At 44.4% G+C, this 21,047-nt stretch overlaps 2 protein-coding genes across 2 annotated transcripts; both read left to right on the top strand.

Moving 5' to 3' along the window:
* Nucleotides 1–6,835: 6,835 nt before the first annotated feature.
* Nucleotides 6,836–7,884, top strand: LOC128112102 (putative tRNA (cytidine(32)/guanosine(34)-2'-O)-methyltransferase). The gene has a single exon (XM_052740881.1). The coding sequence runs from the start codon at nt 6,910–6,912 to the stop codon at nt 7,867–7,869; it is 960 nt and encodes a 319-aa protein (XP_052596841.1). The 5' UTR covers nt 6,836–6,909; the 3' UTR covers nt 7,870–7,884.
* Nucleotides 7,885–14,363: 6,479 nt separating this feature from the next.
* On the top strand, nt 14,364–21,006 carry Rpl24 (ribosomal protein L24). The gene is made up of 6 exons (XM_052740882.1): nt 14,364–14,760; nt 14,869–14,944; nt 15,426–15,536; nt 19,064–19,200; nt 19,671–19,734; nt 20,882–21,006. Exons 1-6 carry the CDS (start codon nt 14,756–14,758, stop codon nt 20,960–20,962), a joined length of 474 nt encoding a protein of 157 aa, XP_052596842.1. The 5' UTR covers nt 14,364–14,755; the 3' UTR covers nt 20,963–21,006.
* Nucleotides 21,007–21,047: the final 41 nt, after the last annotated feature.

Raw genomic sequence — 21,047 nt, forward strand, 5'->3', positions numbered from 1 at the left:
TTCTTGGCAGGCACAGACTCTGCTTCCATTTCTATCAGCACTGTATATTCAATCCCCAGCTCCGTCTCCCAGTTTCATCTGCTCACTGTTACTGGAATGATCCAAGCAAGACAATGCCCTTTATCACACCACTCTCACCCTCAAAAACTTCCTACTTGAAATTCAACTTCCCAAGGCCGAACCAAAGCTGGTCTCACTGGGCTTCCCGCCATTCATTCAGACTTCCCACCACTCATTCATTCCATTCATTTTCACTGAGGGACTGACACAAAGAAACGTGTGTTTAGAAAAGTTCAACTGCTCATATAACAGGATGAACTGAAAGGTAGAAGAGCTCAGGAAGGAGGCTTGTAATAGCGCATGGGAACGTCCAACAAGGTTCCAGGAGAGGATTATATACAAAGTTCAGATAACACAGTTAAGAGACCAAGTCAACACAGGACTGAAATGGCATTTGTGTGTTTGTTTTTGAGAGAAGGGACTACTCCGCAGCCTAGGTTGGCATCACATTCCCTAAGATACTCCTGCCTCAGACTTCTGGGTGCTAGGATTACTGACACCACCACCATGCCTGGATACATCTGTGGATACTGCAATCTGCCATACAATGAAGGCGCTTCGATAATTAGGATTGAACTTATCATGTCTGAAAGAAAGAAGTATAACTTTGATGGTTGCAAGTTGTCAAGTAAGTTATTGATGTGCACATGCAGGCGTCAAAGAATTGTTGTGGGAATTGGTTCTCTCCTACCATGTGAGTATAGGGGACAGAAGTCAGACTTGGTAACAAGTCTCATCGTGAAATAAATAATGGAGGGGCTGGGGAGATGGGTCAGCAGCTGAGAGCACTTGCTGCTCTTTCAGAGAATTGGAGTTAAGTCTCCAGCACCCACATCAGGTGGCTCATAACTGCTTGTAACTCTACCTCCAGGGATCCAACTTCTTGCCTTTACAGGCACCTGCATGCATATGTACACATACACTCACACAGATAAAATGTGGTGATATTTTATCGGTGTACCCCAATAAAGCTTATCTGGAGATCAGAGGAAAAAGCCAGCTACTATATTAAACAGAAGTCAGGCAGTGGTAGCGCATGTCTTTAATCCTAGCATTCGGGAGGCAGAATCCATCGAGATCTCTGTGAGTTCAAGGCCACACTGGGAACAGAGCCAGGCTTGGTGGCACAAGCCTTTAATCCCAGTACTGATCATAGAGGTCTAGAGGTCTGTATAGACAGACAGGAAGTGATGTAGCTGGGTGGAGAGAGGAAGTGGCAGAACAGAAAGACATATAGGCGTGGGTATACAGGAAGTAGCTTTCTCAGGAGGATGAGGTGTCAGTGAGGTGAGGTTGGCTGTGGCTTGTCCTATCCCTCTGATCTCTCAGTTTTCACCCCAATATCTGGCTCCGGGTTTTTTATTAATAAGACCATTTAGCAATTAGTCTTACATCATAAAATATAAAATAATTCTTTAAAAAAATAAAAAGAATCAGATAAGCAGTGGTAGCCCACACCTTTAATCCCAGCACTCAGGAGGCAGAGTCAGGTGGATCTCAAGGCCAGCCTGGTCTACAGAATGAGTTTCAGGGCAGCTAGGGCTACACAGAGAAACCCTGTCTTGGAAAAAAAATCAAAAGAATTACATTTCACTTTACATAAAATGCCTTGAAATTACAATTTCAGGGGACTGAAGAAATGGCTTAGCAGTTTCCAGAAGACCTGCATTTGGTTCCCAGCACCCACATTCACAACCATCTGTAACTCCTGTCCCAGGAGATCCAACACCTTTTTCTGGCCTCCATGGGCACCAGACACACAGTGGTACATAGATACACATGCAACCAAAACATTCATACACATAAAATAAAAATTTTAAAAAGTTTTAAGAAAAGAATAACTTAGGAGACTAAGGATAGCTAGCACACATCAAGTCCTGGGTTTGATTCTCCAGCACTTTATAAGGAATTATATGTCTATAACCACAACACTTATAATCACAATGCTTGGAAGGTGGAGATAAGAGGACTGTGGTGGTTTGAATGAAAATGGCCTCCATAGGCTCATACATTTGAAGGCTTGGTACCCGGTCAGTAGAACTGTTTAGGAAGAATTAGGAGGTGTGGCCTTGTTGGAGGAGGTATGTCACTGGAAGTGGGCTTTGAGGTTTCAAAAGCCCACATCAAGCTCAATCATTTCTCATCAGAATGTAAAGTTCTCAGCTATTGCTCCAACACCATGCCGCCTGCTTCCCACCATGATGATCAAGGACTAACCTTCTAAAACTGTACGCATGCCCCCCAAATAAATGCTTTCTTTTGTATGAGTAGCCTTGGTCATGGTGTCCCTTCACAGCAATATACCTAACTATGACATAGATGAGAAGTTCAAGGTCATCTTCAGTTACAAAGTGAGTTCAAGGCTAGCCTGGGATGGCTACATGAGCTCTTATCTCCAAAAGAAAAAAATAGTTATTTGTTAGCCCATGCCTGGTTGGTGGTGCTAGGCGGTGGTACCTACATGCACAGTGTATATCATTGCCTTGCCTCTGCATTTGCACCCAAAATGGAACTAATGTTGCTTGTGGGATGGAGTCACCAGAGCTAATCATAGCCTTAAAACCACTGTTTTTTACAAAATCTGGAGGAATTTAATGGCATGTATGCTAGTTAGTTTTTTGTCAACTTGATACAAACTAAAGTTACCTAAGAGGAGGGAACCACAATTGAGAAAACGCCTCCATAAGATTGGCCTGTAGCCAAGCTCATGGGCATTTTCTTAATTAGTGATGGGTGTGGGAGGACTTAGCCACTGTGGGTGGTGCCACCCGTGAGCAGGTAGTCCTGGGATGTATATGAAAGTAGATTGAAGGCTAGAGAGTTGCCTTAATGGATAAGAACATGTGTTGTTTTTGCAGAGGACCTAGGTTCGTTTCCCAGCATCCACGTGGTAGCTCATAACCATCTGTAACTCCAAAATCTGGGAATCTGATGTTTTCTTCTGTCCTCTGAAAGCACTAGGCAGACATGTGGTATATATATATGCAGGCAAAACATACAAATAAAATAATAACATAAAATTGTGTTTGTTTGTTGTTGTGTTTTTTGTTTGTTTGTTTATTTGTTTGTTTTAAGAAGGAATTTCTTTGTGTAGCCCTGGTTGTCCTAGAATTTGCTCTGTAGACCAGACTAGCCTCAAACTCAGAGATCCACCTGCCCCTGTCTCTGACATGCGTGGGCCACCAAAACCAATGTAAAATAAATCTGTGTGTGTGTGTGTGTGTGTGTGTGTGTGTGTGTGTGTGTGTGTGTCAGAGAGAGAGAGAGAGAGAGAGAGAGAGAGAGAGAGAGAGAGAGAGAGAGAGAGAGAGAGAGAGGCAAGCTGAGCAAGCCCTGGACAGAAAGCCAGCAAGCAGCAATCCTCCATGGTGTCTGCCTCCAGTTTCCAGTTTCCGGCCTTGACTTCCTGCCCTGACTACCTTCAATGATGGACTGTGATGTGGAAGTGTAACCAAAATAAACCCTCTCCTCCCCAAATACCATGTTGCTTTTTGGTCATGGTATTTCATCACAGCAGTAGAAATACTAAGCCAGCAGAGCACAGCCTGATGTCACAACTCAACCCCCTGAGTACTGGAACCACAGGTGTACATCACTACTAGTTTTAGCAGTGTTTTACAGACCTCCACGCATGTACAAAGGAAATTTCTGTATTTTAGAATAAACTTAACCCTGTTCACCTAATTTCCAGTAAAAATTCCAGCAGTGGCACACGCCTTTAATCCCAGCACTCAGGAGGCAGAGCCAGGCAGATCTCTGTGAATTTAAGGCCAGCCTGGGCTACAGAGAGAGATCCAGGACAGGCACCAAAACTACACAGAGAAACCCTGTCTCAAAAAACAAAAACAAAACAAAACAAACAAACAAAAAGAAAGAAAGAAAAGAACTGATTACCATTAGGCAAAACTGGAGATAATAATATGAATTATTTTGGTGAACCTTGATATTTCAATCACTACCCATTCCTGGCCAATCAGTCTTTCACACATGCCTTTGTGGATGACCCTTCTCTCACATTATTATTTTTTTTAAAGATTTATTTATTTATTTCGTATACAGCATGTATGACCAGAAGAGGGCACCAGATCTCATTACAGATGGTTGTGAGCCACCATGTGGTTGCTGGGAGTTGAACTCAGGACCTCTGGAAGAGCAGTCAGTGCTCTTAACCTCTGAGCCATCTCTCCAGCCCCTCTCACATTATTTTAAGGCAAATGTAGACTTTGTTATATCATCTTCAAGCACTTAACATGTAGTTCTAAAAACCAAGGCTAAGATAAAAAGTAACAGTTCTATTGCAATATGACCAAAATTAACAGTAACTAGTGTCATGAAAAATCCAACAGTATTCTAATGTTCTTCCCGGCTTGTTTGTTCAAACCAAATACTGTATTTCTGTTACTGGCTTCCATGTAATGAATCGCCCAACGTGACGTCATCTTGTCCTAGTTTGAGCTGCCGCACCCTCCCAGCCCCCACTAACCACATCCTGCTGGGCACTGCATTCTCAGGCAGCTGCACCTGCACTCCTGGCAACACCATTGCTTCACAACACAAAACATTGTTTTAATCAACTCAGCTAAGACACTGGAAACGTCTACACGCTGGCCTGCCTCTGGCAGGATGTGATTGTGGGTTTTGGCTTTATAAACCCTACCCTGCTTTTCTATGGACCAAGAGTTCTTTTCAGTCAAGGCCTGCTCTTGACCTCCAACGAATAAGGGACTCTTAACCTGACCTTCACTGAGTGGCATTCTCTTGTGTCTCAAGTGGGTACAACAATTAATATGCCAACTTACATGCTCAGATTGTTATCAGTATTGTGTAGTGTCTATCTGCACACACACAAAAATGCTTTTCAAAGAAAAACTTTGTAAAATCACATTCCATATCATGACTGACAAGTAAACATTAATTTGATGACAGGCAACAAACAACTTTGAAATATATATATAAAAAAATCATTCTGAAAAGATAAAGATGTAAGAAAGAATTTAATTCCCATTAGTAGGTTTTAAATTTTTGATCACATTTGTGGGGGGGGGGGGGGCAGGAGGAGGTGTGCATGTATACCATGTCACATGTTTGGAAGTCAGAGGAAAACTTACAGAATCAGTTCTCTCCTTCCACTATGTGGGCCTTAGGGCTCCAACTCAGGCTGTCAGGACTAGCAGCCTGAGTTTTACCCAGTGAGCCATTGTCACAGGCTAGCAGATTTGTTTTTACAATAAGCTGTACTCAGGGCTGGAGAAATGGCTCAGCAGTTAAGAGAACTAACTAGGCCGGGCGGTGGGTGGTGGCGCACGCCTTTAATCCCAGCACTCGGGAGGCAGAGCCAGGCGGATCGCTGTGAGTTCGAGGCCAGCCTGGGCTACCAAGTGAGTTCCAGGAAAGGCACAAAGCTACACAGAGAAACCCTGTCTCGAAAAACAAAAAAAACAAAACAAAACAAAGAGCACTAACTACTCTTGCAGAGGACCAGGGTCTGAGTCCCAGCACTCACATGGCTGCTCGTAACTGTCTGTAACTCCAGGGTATCTGACATCTTCTTATAACCTCTGTGGTCACCAGCTGCACATTGTGCGCAGACATACATACACCCAGATACATGAAATAAAAATAAAGGTTAAGTGTTTTAAAGCTGTATTCATTATTATATCAGAAATTGTGTCAGTAAGAATGCTGTGTAAACTTGTTTTCTTTTCCTTTGCCGTATATGTCCCAACATGATATCTTCAACGTCTCCTCTTACCTCAACAAGGCTGAAAGTATTTGCTATTTGGCCTTTTACAGAAGACATTTGCCGTTCCCTATCCAAGAGGAAGTAAAATGGAAGTAAGAGTTTAGCCAGTGAAAAGGGAAAAGTCTTTCCAAACAAGGACAGACTGGGCACATGAGGATGGGCCAACGGAGTTTGTGGAAAAGAATAGACAAGTATTGCATACCTGGCGAAACATAGATCGTTCCTTTGCCCGTGTTTGCCTTTCTGAGCCAAGCTGTAATATCGGATTCTTCCAGAAGAGGGCTCCCTTTATTTAGTTTGTTGAAATAGAAAAAGCCAAAAGGAAATTTTGAAAGAACTTTACAGCAAACATTTATATACTTATCACTTTGATTTCATCACCAACATTTTATACTTTTTTAAAATCACATATCTACTCGTCTATCAATAAATCATGTTTTGGATAGGTGACTACACCTTTCTTAAAATAGAGCAGCATGCATTGCACTTACTGGTAATACAAATTATCCAGTTTCCTTTTTTTAATGTTGATTGTTTTTATTTTTGCAGTGCTGGGGCCTTAGGCATGCTAGGCAACTACATCCATGGTTGGAGCCCACTAGGATTGGACCGCGGGCCTGGGTACCAGGTGACTGTAACTAGCAAGGGGGGAGGTCCTTTGCTCCACCCCTTGGCATTGTTATAAATAGACCTTTGGAATAAAATTCTGGGCCCCCATTTGGATAAGGACTCAGGCCCACCCGAGTCTATCCTTTGTTTTTCTCTCTGTTTCTCTCTCCCTATTTTTTTTTTTTTGTTGTTGTTTTTTGGTGTTTTTTTTTGTTTTGTTTTTTTGAGACAGGGTTTCTCTGTAGCTTTGGAGCCTGTCCTGGACTAGCTCTGTAGACCAGGCTGGCCTTGAACTCACAGAGATCCGCCTGCCTCTACCTCCCGAGTGCTGAAATTACAGGCGTGCGCCGCCACCACCCGGCTACTCTCCCTATTTCTAACTAAGTCTCTTATCCCTCATTCCTCAAGAGTTCCTAGAACTGTTTCACAATGCAAAGTTTGCCACGTTGCGACAACCTCTAGGATAGCGTCAGCTCACTGCCTACCAGCAGAGTGAGATGGGACGGACGTCAAAGGATAAACGGGATGTCTACTACCGCCTGGCCAAGGAGAATGGCTGGCGGGCCCGGAGTGCCTTCAAGCTACTTCAACTGGATGAGGAATTCCAACTCTTCCAAGGTGTGAAACGAGCCGTTGACCTGTGTGCGGCCCCAGGCAGCTGGAGCCAGGTGCTGAGCCAGAAGATTGGGGGCCCGAGGTCCGGTCAGGTGGTGGCTGTGGACTTGCAGGCTATGGCTCCACTCGCAGGTGTGATACAGATACAGGGGGACATCACTCAGCTTTCCACTGCCAAGGAGATCATCCAGCACTTTGAGGGCTGCCCTGCCGACCTAGTCGTGTGTGATGGGGCTCCTGATGTCACTGGCCTCCATGATGTCGATGAGTACCTGCAGGCCCAGCTTCTGCTAGCTGCTCTCAACATTGCTACGCATGTCTTGAAGCTAGGGGGCTGCTTTGTAGCCAAGATATTCCGAGGCCGGGATGTATCTCTTCTCTACAGCCAGCTTCGTGTCTTCTTCTCCAGTGTGCTCTGTGCCAAGCCCAAGAGCAGCCGGAACTCCAGCATTGAGGCCTTTGCTGTTTGTCAGGGTTATGACCCTCCTGAGGGCTTCATTCCAGACCTGACCAGACCCCTGCTGGACCACGATTTCAACCAGCTGGATGGGCCCACCCGTATTATTGTGCCCTTTGTGACCTGTGGGGACCTCAGCGCCTACGATTCGGATCGCAGTTATCCTCTGAATCGAGAAGATGGCTCTGAGTACAGATATACTCCGCCCACACAGCCCCCCATCTCACCCCCATACCAGGAGGCCTGCAAGTTGAAGAAGAATGGACAGCTGGCCAAGGAGGTCTTCCCCCAAGACTGCTCCATCAACAGAATAGACAAGTTGCCCCAGCCTCTGACTGTTCCTCTGACTGTTTCTCTGTCTAGCCCACAAGGTGGAAGACAATGAAATGAATTGCTCCTCTAAACACGTTAAAGATTTGCAGTAAAACTCAAAGTAATACAACTCAGAAGCTGCCTCCTGTCAGAAAAACCAGAAGCTGGCTGGAGGAGTTTGCTAGCCTAGAGTGGGGACCTGCAACAACTCCATGACGACAAAGAACCCGAGGAAGTCTGCGGAGCTGCAGTAGGAATTTCTGGAGACTGTGAGCACACGCCTCTTCTTTCAGCCTCTCCTGGGGTGTCCTGAATAGGTTCAGGATTTCCTCTCCCCCGCAAAGCGGGGGCTCTTACCATGGATAACCATCAGGGACCTCCACCAACTTGATGGAGGAAAGTGTTACACCTTCTTCACTCTAACTGAAGTTCAGCTTTATTTATTCCCAGTCAATGAACATTGGCAACCAATCAACGGGAAAAGCCCTTACATTTTATGGTACAGTTTACAGGTATCTGAAATACTGCTCGTATTTCTCACTGCTTTGGATAATAGCAGATTTTATAAATCAATCCTATAATTAAACATCCCATCTACTACTGCATCCCAATTTTTCCTGATTGGTTGGTCAGGTAGTTTTAAGATAGTATCTTCCTGCCTGGCGGTGGTGGCGCACGCCTTTAATCCCAGCACTCGGGAGGCAGAGCCAGGCGGATCTCTGTGAGTTCGAGGCCAGCCTGGGCTACCAAGTGAGTTCCAGGAAAAGGCGCAAAGCTACACAGAGAAACCCTGTCTCGAAAAACCAAAAAAAAATAAAAATAAAAATAAAATAGTATCTTCCTATATAGCCTAGACTGCCCTCAAACTCAAGATCCTCCTGCATCTGTCCCCTGAGTGCTGAGATTACAGGCCTGTGCCACCAAACCTGGCTACTGTATCCCAGTTTTATTTCAATTAAATAGACGGTGATAACTGTAAAAAAAAAAAAAAAAAAAAAAAAAAGAGTTCCTGGAGTAAATAAGTGTGGGGGCTGGTCTCCCACACTCCATTAATACATCAGAATGTGACCCCAGTCTTTCCGTTACTTAGAAGACAGACTTGAGCAATGGAGCTGGGAGAAGGGGTCCCAGGAGACCAACCATCAAAGCTCTGGTTTTTTTTAATTTATTCATTATGGAGGCTGGAGAGATGGTTCAAGGTTTAAGAACACTGACTATTCTTCCAGAGGACCGGGGTTCAATTTCCAGTACCCACATGGCAGCTAACAACTGTCTGTAACTCCAAGATCTGACACCCTCACACAGACATACATGAAGGCAAAACACCAATGAACATAAAATAAGAACAAATAAATTATTTTAAAATTTTTTCTTTATTATATATACAGTATTCTGCTTGCATATGTGCCTGCATGCCAGAAGAGGGCACCAGATCTCATCATAGGTGGTTATGAGCTATTTTGTGGTTACTGGGAATTGAATTCAGGTCCTTTGGAAGAATGGCCAGTGCTCTTAACCTCTGAGTCATCTCTCTAGCACCTTGCTCTGATCTTTTTTTTATGCCAACTTTCATGCTAAAAACCTAAATTCAAAAAATTACAAAATGAGCCGGGCATGGTGGTGCATGTCTTTAATGGACATGTCTTTAAAGCACTCAGGAGGCAGAAGCAGGCATATCTTTGTGAGTTCCAGGAAAGCCTGGTCTACATAGTTCCAGGACAGCCAGGGCTACGTAAAGAGACCTTGTCTCAACAAAACAAAACAAAACTAAAAGAAAATGTTTTACTGATAGTCATGAGACCAATCATGGGACCTTTTGTGGTTAAGAAAAAAAAGGGGCTGGGGGGGCTTGGTATGATGGCACATGCCTTTGATCTCAGCATTTAGGAGCCAGAGGCAGGTGAATCTTTTTGAGTTCAAGGTCAACCTGATCTACATAGTGAGTTCCAGGACAGACAGGATTACATAGAGAGACCCTGTCTGAAAATAAAATAAAATAAACAATAAAATAGAAGAGGGCCAAAGAGATGGCTCAGCAGGTAAGAGCACTGACTGCTCTTCTGATGGACATGGGTTAGATTTCCAGTACCCACAGGGTGGCTCACAACTATCTGAAATACTGTTCAAGGGGATCCAATGCTCTCTTCTGGCCTTTATGGGCACTGCGTGCATATGGTACACAGACATACACACAGTCAAGACACTCGTACACTAAAATAAGTAAATCTCAAAAAAATCTTTTTAAGAATTAGATAATTATAAGATAACCAAGAGCCAGGGCGATGGTGGCGCACGCCTTTAATCCCAGCACACGGGAGGCAGAGGCAGGCGGATCTTTGTGAGTTCGAGGACAGCCTGGTCTACAGAGCGAGATCCAGGAAAGGTGCAAAGCTACACAGAGAAAGCCTGTCTCAAAAAACCAAAAAAAAGATAACCAAGAAAACCACAGCTGCATCTTAGTGTTCTGTCCAATGTTCCTGCCACATAAGATACACATGTACACCAAGGAGGGATGTGCATGTCCAATTACTGCTGCCATCCCCACTCCTATGGGCGTTTCTAGACAAACAGGGGAAGAGGAAAACTATAAAAGGGATATCCCGTCAGCCGTGATTTGGGAAGGGAAAAGCATTACTCCATGAATATGCTAATGACCTCATAAATATTCATAAACCTTCTTTACACCTCCCAAGGCAGAGCTGACTGGGCTGACAACTACCAGACACCCCCTCCTCCTGTCCCCTCCACACCAATCTGTTTTTGGAATGCTTGCTTTGCAAGGTTAAATCAACTTCTGTTTAAAGTGAATCTTCCGACCGATTTCTTAGCTCCAGAAACCAAGAGAACCCCTAATAACTCTTAGAAGTAAAATTTATATGCAGTGAAATCAACTAATTTTAAATGAACATTTCCCAAGTTTAGACAAACTGAAATTAACCCAGATCCCACCCAAATATAGAATGTTACCATTAACACACAAAGTGCCCTCCTTACCAATCACTCCCACTCCCAACTAGCAGGAACCACTTTTCTTTTTCTTTTCTTTTTTTTTAATTTTATAATTTAATTTTTACATATCAGCCACGGATTCCCTTGTTCTCCCCCCTCCGGCTCGTCCCCTTCCCCCCAGCCCAGCCCCCATTCCCAGCTCCTCCACGGCAAAGACTCCCCTGGGGATTGAGTTCAACCTGGTAAATTCAGTCCAGGCAGGTCCAGTCCCCTCCTCCCAGGCTGAGCCAAGTGTCCCTGTATAAGCCCCAGGTTCCAAACAGCCAGCTCATGCACTGAGGACAGGTCCCAGTCCCACTGCCTGGGGGCCTCCCAAACAGATCAAGCTAATCAACTGTCTCACTTATCCAGAGGGCCTGATCCAGTTGTGGGCTCCTCAGCTATTGGTTCACAGTTCATGTGTTTCCATTAGTTTGGCTTATTTATCCCTGTGCTTTTTCCAATCTTGGTCTCAACAATTCTCACTCATACAAACCCTCCTCTTTCTCGCCATATGGACTCCTGGAGCTCCACCTGGGGCCTGGCTGTGGATCTCTGCATCCGGTTCCCTCAGTCATTGGATGAGGTTTCTAGCACGACAATTAGGGTGTTTGGCCATCCTGTCACCAGAGTGGGTCAGTCCCGGCTTTCTCTCGACCATTGCCAGCAGTCTGTTGTGGGGTACCACTTTTCTTATACTCCTCCTCAACAGGCTAATTTTGACGGGTGTAGAATGAGATATTACCCACTCCTGGCCAACCAGTTCTTCACACATGCCTCTACCTGTAACCCTCTCAAGTTGTCTTAAGGCAGTTCTTAGACTTCATGGTATATCTTCTTCTTTTTCTTCTCCTTCTCCTCCTTCTCTCTCTTTTTTTCTTGGTTTTTCGAGACAGGATTTCTCTGTGTAACAGCCCTGGCTGTCCTGGAACTCACTCTGTAGATCACCACCGGCGTTATAGCATCTTTTGTTGTATGTCTTATTTTGTTTATTTGTTTTTGCTTTTTTGAGACAGGGTTTCTGTGTAACAGCCCTGGCTGTCCAGGAGGTGGTGGTGAACGCCTTTAATTCCAGCACTTGGGAGGCAAAGGCAGGCAGATCTGTGTAAAAAATGGGGATATATATATATATATATATATATATATATATATATATATATAGAGAGAGAGAGAGAGAGAGAGAGAGAGAGAGAGAGAGAGAGAGAGAACCAGTCATGGTGCCTCACACCTTTAACCCCAGCACTTTGGAGGCAAAGGCAGGCAGATCTCTGAGTTCTAGTCCAGCCTGGTCTACAGAGGAGTTGCAAGACAGTCAGGGCTACACAGAGAAAATCTGTCTCAAAAAACAAAAACAACAAACAAACAAACAAAAACAATAACATCAACAAAAGTGAAACAGTGCTGGGTGGTGGTAGCACACGCCTTTAATCCCAGCACTTGAGAGGCAGAGGGAGGCAGATCTCTGTGAGTTCAAGGCCAGCCTGGTCTACAGAGCTAGTTCCAGAACAGCTGTTGCATAGAGAAATTAAATAAATAAATAAATAAATAAATAAATAAATAAATAAATAAATAAATAAATAAATAAATAAATAAATAAATAAAAGAAATGGTGAGCTGATAGATCAGTAATCAGCCAGTGGACCTTTTGAACAAACATATCATCAGGTCACTAGGCATCAGTAAAAGGCGGTAGCCCTTCTCTGTCTTGGTGTGAGAAAATATCACATTAAAAAGCAAATGAAGAAAGTGCTGCTGAAGATGGAGAAATACATTCAAGAAGAAAGAGAATGGACTTAGTTCTTCTAACTGCACCTTTTCCAACCCCTTGGTGTTACACTGGGCCTTGCAAATCATGTGTGCTGCCAGCCCTGTACACATCTCCTTTTCTCTCTTTGAATACAGCTAGAGCAGCTGTTGTCTTGTTTCTTACACATTAATTTTTGCGAATTGCATTCCTGTGGAGACATTTGACACGTGCCTTTGTCACCTATATTTCCTAAAATTGGTAGATATAAAACCTTGTCTAAAGACTTTTTATTTTTAATGTGTGCATGTGTGTGGTGCACTGGCCCACACATGGGAGTTATGAGGTAGTCTTGGTTATCTTCCAGTGATCTTCACTTTGTGGTTTTAAAATTAAAGAATATTTATTATTCTGTGGGTATAATGTCTCTCTGTGTCTGTGCGAGAATGTGTACACCACAGCAAGCACAGGAGGTTAGGGGACAGCTTTGTGAGGTTGGTTTTGCTTTCCACATTCACGTAGGTTCTGGGGATTGAACTCCGGTCATCACGCTTAAAGGGCAAGCATTTTACCTGCTGGTCCATCTCAACAACTTCAAGCAATTCTTATTTATTTATTTTTTTTCAGTTTTTCAAGAGAGGGTTTCTCTGTATGTATTCTGGCTGTTCTGGAACTAGCTTTGTAGACCAGGCTAGTCTTGAACTCACAGAGGTCCGCCTGCCTCAGCCTCCCCAGTGCTGGGATTAAAGGCATGTGCCACCACCACCTGGCCAGGAAGTTCTTTAAAATAGCTGTTTTGCTTGTTTGCTTGTTTGTTTTTCAAGACAGAGTTTGTGTTGCCTCAACTGTCTTGGAACGAGTTCCAGGCTGGCTTCGAACTCACAGACATCTGCCTGCCTTTGCCTCCTTAGAACTGGGATTAAAGGCCTGCTCCACCACTGCCCGACAAAAATAGATTTTTTAATTAAAAGCTTTATTTATTTATTTTTAGATTTATTCATCTTATTTTATGTGTCTGAATGTTTTGTATGAATGCATGTACATGCACCATGTGCCAGCGTGGTGCCAATTGGAGGTCATCAGACAGAGCTGGATTCCCTGGAACTGGAATTACAGATGGTTGTGAGCCACTATGTGGATGCTGGGACTCAAACACCAGTCCTCTGCTAGCACAAGCGCTCTTAACTTCTGAGTCATCTTTCCAGGCCTAAAATAGCTTCTCTCGCTCTGTCTCTCAAATTTATTTACCTTTATGTGCATTAGTGTTTTGCTTGCACGTGTGTGTGTGAGGGTGACAGATCCCCTGGAAATGGAGTTATAGACAGATGTGAGCTGCCATGTGGGTGTTGGGAAATGAACGCGAATCCTCTGGAAGAGCAGCCAGTGCTCTTAGTCGCTGAACCATCTCTCCAGCCCCCTAAAATAGCTTTTCTGAAGAAAAGAAAAAAGTAAGAAAAAAAAAATTTAACTGTGTGTGTGTGTGTGTGTGTGTGTGTGTGTGTGTGTGTGGTGTGTGTACACCGAGACTTGCAGCAGTCTGTCTGCCTTAGTTCCTGAGTGCTGGTATTACAAGGCGGGCTCTCCATTTAAACAAGTGGCTATTTTTAGTTTTTGATACAGGCTCTCACTACACAGCCTGGGCCCTCTCTTGCTATGCAGATCAGCCTGCAGGGGGCCTCCCAGAGAGAGCTAGGGTTAAAAACCTTGCGCCACCGAGCCGGGCTCAAACTATTAAGTTTTTTCTGAAATTGGAGATTTAACTCAGGGTTTTGCGTGCCACTCGCGCTATCCCTGGGCCATTTCTGTCGGCTACTACGATTTAATTTTGTTTCAAAAGCAAAGGCATAATGTGACCTTCCTAAGAAGAGAAACGACACGTGGAACACCCCTGTATTTTGTCCATGTTCCCCGCAAAAGGCTGCCTCTAGATTCTAGAACACTTGCCTGCGGGAAACGGAATGACACAGAACCAAAGTCAAGCCTGTCTTTTTGACGGCCACCTGCCTGGGCCTCACAGAACCTTCGGAGGACAGTGCCTGTCGGTAATTTGGGAAGAAAGCTGTTGCTAGGAAACCGAGAGCCGACTCCTGGGCGTGACGTCATCACAGGGCGCCGGGGTCAAGGAAGGGGATTTAGGGAGGAGATTCTCCCCCGCCTATAAGGTGTTTTCCCATGATTCATCCTTTCTCTTCGCCATCTTTCCTCCGGCCGGCCGGCAGCTCTCACCATGAAGTAAGCGAGCTCCCTGTCTCCCAATCCGCCTCCATCCTGCGGCAGAGGGCCCGGGCATGGCTTTCCTTTGCCGCGCACACCCTAACGGGCTTTGGGCTTTCCTTCCAGGGTCGAGCTGTGCAGTTTCAGCGGCTACAAGATCTACCCCGGACACGGGCGGCGCTACGCCAGGACCGACGGGAAGGTAAAAGGGCGGCTGGGCCGGCTCGGGACCCCGGCGGGCGAGAGGCCGGTCGGCCGGCCAGTGGAGGACCGCGGGGCCGCGTGTGGGATGGGAAACCTGGGTGAGTGTAGATGGAGGTGAACCAGGCCGGAAATGAGTGCGCTGGGTAACTAATAATAGCCATGGGAAAGAGAAATGACCACGACTCGGAGTGATCTGGCTTCTCAGCGGGCGGCCGGTCTTCTTTTTAACTCTGAGAGGGCTAAAAGCCAGATTTCCTCAAAACTTAACGCCATCCGACCCTTGGGGACGAGTGTAGATTCGCCTGCTCCCGAGAAAAGATGAAATGTGGACACCTTCATGCTACCCAGTTACCTGGCGCTTGTGTCACAGACGACCGAAACGAGGAAACTAGAATAAAAAGTGGATAAGGATTTTTCGATCTCAGCCTCTTATACTTTGTATAAAAGGAGTGACTAATTTATGAACTCGTTAACCCCAGGTTTTCCAGTTTCTTAATGCAAAATGCGAGTCCGCATTCCTTTCCAAAAGGAATCCTCGGCAGATAAACTGGACTGTCCTCTACAGAAGAAAACACAAGAAGGGACAGTCGGTAAGTGGAGTGCATCTTGCTAGCCTCTTAAAATTGCGCTGTCAGATTTTGCCACGTTAAACCTTGATTAAATAAGACTATGAAAATGTGTCCTTAAAATTGAAAGCATCAAGCGAGTGACAGATCACAGAACTAGTGTCACCTTGTATACCATAGACTCGGGCTGTGTGTGGAGGTTTGAAAGGATCCCTTCTACGGGTTTCATTTGGGTTGCAGAGTCCCTTAGGATGTATGGTGTTGCAGTCCATAGAGGTGTGGTGGTAGGACTACAGCCTAGGTCGTCAGGAGGCTTGGCATGTTTGGGGCTTACGAGTTTCTAGCTATCTGTTATAGGAAATAAATAGCACCAGATGTGAAATACGTCATATGGGCATGGTCACCGCTCTTGTAATCCCAGTGTTTGGGAGGTTTCGGGAGCAAGAGGGTGAATAGTTCAAGGTCAACCTGAGCAGACATTGTTTCCCAAGCAGAACACACGGGGTTAGTGGAAGGAAGGATTCATTTCTAATTTCATTTACTAGATCTTTTTGAATGCCCCAGTGAGGGTCTTACTGGTGTTGGTGAGGATGTAGAGAAACCTGAAACATTGCTAAAGTGAGATGACGCAACTGCTGTGGCCAACTTTGTGTGACTCGGAGTTAATTTTGTTTTGTTTTTTGAGACAGGGTTTTTCTGTAGTCCTGGAACTATAGACCAGGCTGACGAAAAGTTAAAAATCTTAAAAATTGTAACATCTGGAAGTTCCTTTCTAAGTATTGAAAGCAGGTACTTAAAGTATAATAAAATTTGGTACTGAGCTTGGACTGCTGAGGCGAGAGAATTGACTTTGAGGCTAGCCAAGGCTACAAAGTAAAACCCTATCTCCAAAAAGGCGGGTACTATGGGTTGAATGTTGAAGCTAGAAAGTTTGCCATTTAGGGTTCTTTTTTTGGTTTGGTTTTTATTTTTTTTGACAGGGTTTCTCTGTATTGCCTTGGCTGTCCTGGAACTGTCCGCTCTGCCTCCGCCTCCGCCTCCTGAGGAGTGCTGAGATTAAAGGCATTTGCCACCACTGCCAGCTTGCTTTGGGATTCTGAAATAGTTGCATGTACATGAGATTTTTTGTGATGGGACCCAAGTCTAAAACATAGTTCTAGTTCTCTTTTAGCCTAAAGGTGGTTTTTTATTAAGCAGTATTTATTTTTTTTAAAAGTTTATTTTCCTTCATTTTACATACCAATCCCAGTTTCCCTTCCCTCCCCTCCCCCCCCCACCCCATCCTACCCCCTTATCTGCTCCTAGAGAGAGTAAAGCCTCCCTTGGGGAGTCAAAACATCTGGCATACTAAGTTGAGACAGGACCAAGCCCCTCCCCGCTGTGTCAAGACTGAGCAAGGTGTCTCACCCTAGGGAATGCGTTCCAAAAAGCCATTTCATGAACCCAGGATAATTCCTGACCCCACTACTAGGGGCTCCCCAAACAGATCTAGCCACATAACTGTGAGCCACATTCAGAGGGCCTATTCAGACCCATGCATGTTCCCCACCTGACAGGCCAGAGTCCATGAGCTCCCACCATCTTGGGTCAGCTATCTCTGTGGTTTTCCCCATTATGATCTTGACCTCACTTGCTCCTGTGATCCCTCCTCCCTCTCTTCACAGCTGAAGTCTAGTAGCTCAGCCCAGTGCTTGGTTGTGGATCACTGCATCTGCTTCCATCTGTTACTGGATGTAGGTTCTATGATGACAATTAGGATAATCACTAATCTGATTATAGGGGAGGGTAAGTTCAGGAACCCTCTTCATCATTGCTAGGAGTCATAGCTGGTGTCATCCTTGTGGATTCCTGGGGATTTCCCTAGCACCAGGTTTCTCCTTCCCTAACCCCCTAATGGTTCCCTCTACCAAGATATCTCTTTCATTGCTTTCCTCTCCATCCCTTCCTCCACTCTGCCATCTCAGTCCCACCCCCCACCCCCCACCCCCAGTTTACCCAGGCGATCTTAACTATTTTCCCTTCCTGGAGCCCTCCATGTGTGACTCTCTTAGGGACCTCCTTTTTACCTAGCTTCACTGGGGTTGTGGATTGTAGCCTGGTTATCCTTTGCTTTGTGTCTAATACCCATTTAAGAGAGTACATACCGTGTTGGTCTTTCTGAGTCTAGCAGTGATTTTTTTTTAACCTGTATTTTGTCAGCAATCCCTCACATGAACTCAGCATTGAAATTGAAATTTCCCATTTGTGGTGGTGGTGGTCCCACACCCTCCATGGGGAGGCAAGTTTTTGGTTAGGAATATGCAGCCACATATATGCAGTGGGATATTTAGCCTTTTAAAGGGTGAAAAACAGCCAGCTTTGAAGATAGGCTGAGGAAATAGGCTAGACCAGTGGTTCTCAACCTTCCTAATGTTGTGACCCTTTAATACAGTTCGTTCTGTGGTGACCCCCAACCATAAAAAAATCATTTTCGTGTTACTTTTATAACTAATTTTTTTGCTACTTTTTATGCATCATAATGTGAATATCTGTTTTCTGATGGTCTTAGGTGAGCTAGGTTGAAAACTGCTGAGCTGGGCTAGGCAAAAGGTTTTACTTTTATGTGGTACCTAGAATAGGCAGATTAATAAAGACTGAAACATAAGGAGGGGGGATGGGGAATGGAATGGAAGTTTTTGTTTCTTGTTTTGTTTTTGTTTTGTTTTGTTTTTTTTTTTTTTTTTTGGTTGGTTTTTCGAGACAGGGTTTCTCTGTGTAGCTTAGCGCTTTTCCTGGATCTTGCTCTGTAGCCCAGGCTGGCCTTGAACTCAGAGATCCACCTGGCTCTGCTCCCCCAGTGCTGGGATTAAAGGCGTGTGCCACCACCACCCTTTGAGAATTGTTTTAGGAAGGATTTGGGATGAGAAATGAAACAAATTTTGACTTTTTCTACTGTAAGATTCAATCTTTGTTTAAAAAAAAATTTTTTTTTATCAGGGTTTCCTTGTGGAGCTTTGACTGTCCTGGAACTCACTATGTAGTCCAGGCTGGCCTTGAACTCAGATTAAAGGCATGCACCACTACTACCAGGCTATACTACGAGATCTTGTTTCTCATAATAACTATAGTATAGACTTGCAGTATAGAATCTACAGCAAACTTTGGGTTCCTGGATAAAGCTCGCAAGATTTTAGTATTCTCTTCCTAAGCCCTTTTCATAACTAGATTTCTTGAGTCTGTAAACAGTCTTGCTAAGTCATTTTTAGAATAGCCTTTAGAAGTACTCTTATGTGCGTGACGTTTGCCTACATGCTTATAAGTGCAGTGTTTGTGCCTGGTGCCTGCAGAGGTCAGAGACAGTGTCGGGGCCCTGGTACTGGAATCACAGGTGGTTGTGACCCAAGGGGCCTGGCATCATGGTACACACCTAATCCCAGCGTTGGGTTTTGGCAGGACTACACAGAGAAGTCCATCTCAGCACATATATACACACAGAGGAAACTGTTCTTTGACTTTAATTCCCACTTCCAAAGTCAGTGAGTAAGGTCGATCAATCCTCCTTTGCTCTGTAGGAAGAAATTCAAAAGAAAAGAACCCGCCGTGCAGTCAAATTCCAGCGGGCTATCACTGGTGCGTCTCTTGCTGATATAATGGCCAAGAGGAATCAGAAACCAGAAGTTAGGAAAGCTCAGCGAGAACAGGCTATCAGGTAAGGAAATGCTCCACCATGAACATGGCAGCTACTGGGGTGACTAGATGGTTTTTCTGGTACAGGAACCTAATCTCATGGGACTGTCAGTTGTTAGAAGCTTAATGCAGGCATATACTTTAAATATGATTTCTTGAGTCTCGGTAGTCAGTACAGTTTCACATGTTAAGCTGACTTGGATAATGGAATTTATTGGCAACTCTTTGGAGCTGGTTTTTGTGGGGTTCTTTGCTAAGCTCTCACAGTGAAGCCCCACTACCCTTGGGTTTATGATCTTCCTGCCATGGCCTCAAGGGCTGTATGTATAACTGGGCGTGTACCATTGAGCCTGGTTCTGGATTTTGGATTTCATTCACAAATATGGGGAAAGAATATGATGGTTCCACCTATCCAAAACTCTGGCTCCTTACCAATAATTTGTGTCCTTAAAGAGTAAAGTCTTTGGCTTACTGTTGCTTATGACTCCACAGGGCTGCCAAGGAAGCAAAAAAGGCTAAGCAGGCGTCCAAGAAGACAGCAATGGCTGCTGCCAAGGTAACTGGGGGGTCTTCTTGAGTTTCTTAGTGTAGGAAATGGTATCTTTGATACAAGGGTTAGTAAAGGACAGGTGCAAGTTTCTATTGGAAATGGTTGTAGCTAATTTCCAGGTGAATGGTTATATATATCTCAAATTTCTAGTGAGTCTTAATTTTAGATGCCTTAAAAAAGGGAACTTGAAGATAGCTTTTCTTTTTATTATTTGAGATGTGTCACTATAACCAAGGCTAGTTTAGAACTATGAACAACACTTGTCTGAATTTAAGGACAGTCCTGCTGCCTAGATAGGATTATGGGTATGGTCCCTTGTTCCCAGCTTGGCTTTTGTCTTTTTAAGACTTTGAAGTAATTTTACACGTGGACTAACTATACAACAGTACAATGAGTTTACCCAGCTTTTTCTAGTAATTAAAAAAAATTAAAGCCAGAAAGTTAGCAACAGTTTTTCATTCTTGAGTGGGCAAGATGGCTCTGCCGGGAAAGGCCCTTGCTGCCAACCCTGGTATAGCCCTGGAGACCACGAAGTGAAAGGAAAGAACCAACACTGTGAGTTGTGCTGTACTGACTTCCACACAGGTGTCATGCAAGACCCTGCCCCCTCAAAGATAGTAAACATTTTAAAGCAGTGATGGCTCTGGGTCAGCAAGATGGCTCAGTGGGTAAAGGCACCTGTTGCAAAGCCTGGTTTCATCTTGGAGGGCCTATGGTAGTGGGAGAGCTAATTCTGACAAGTTTTCCATGTTGTCTACATGTGTGCTGTGGTGTGCCCCATCCAAAATAAATTAAGAAATACATCATTCTTAAATGGCCGTGTAGTAAGTAGTGTGAGACTCCAGTCGGAGCATTGTGAAGACTGGGGACAGCAACAGTTCAGGGGACAGGAACAGTTCAAGGCCACAGCCTGAATGTCTTTCAAGAATACCCACTTGTTACTAACAATTCAGGATCCCATACTACATTGTATCTTCTTACTGTCCAATCTGTAACAATATTATTATATGATGGAAATGAACTTTAAGCATAGGTTACTTTAAAGTTGGTAATAACACAGTTAAATTATTAGGACAGGACAGGTAGTAAAGAATCAACCATAAGGGCAAAGTGGCAAAATCCTATTGAATAATGTCCTGTTATTTTTTTACAGGCCCCTACCAAAGCAGCACCTAAACAAAAGATTGTGAAGCCTGTGAAGGTCTCTGCTCCCCGAGTTGGTGGGAAACGCTAACTTGGTAGATCAGAGTTTTGAATAAAGATCAATCTCTAACTCTAGGTGTTGGATTTTTTTTTTCTTTAATAAAACATGCAGTTGT

Source organism: Peromyscus californicus, unplaced genomic scaffold (genome assembly GCF_007827085.1).
Source record: "Peromyscus californicus insignis strain IS unplaced genomic scaffold, ASM782708v3 Scaffold_16__1_contigs__length_79575227, whole genome shotgun sequence".
In the NCBI taxonomy this organism is placed as follows: Eukaryota; Metazoa; Chordata; class Mammalia; order Rodentia; family Cricetidae; genus Peromyscus; species Peromyscus californicus.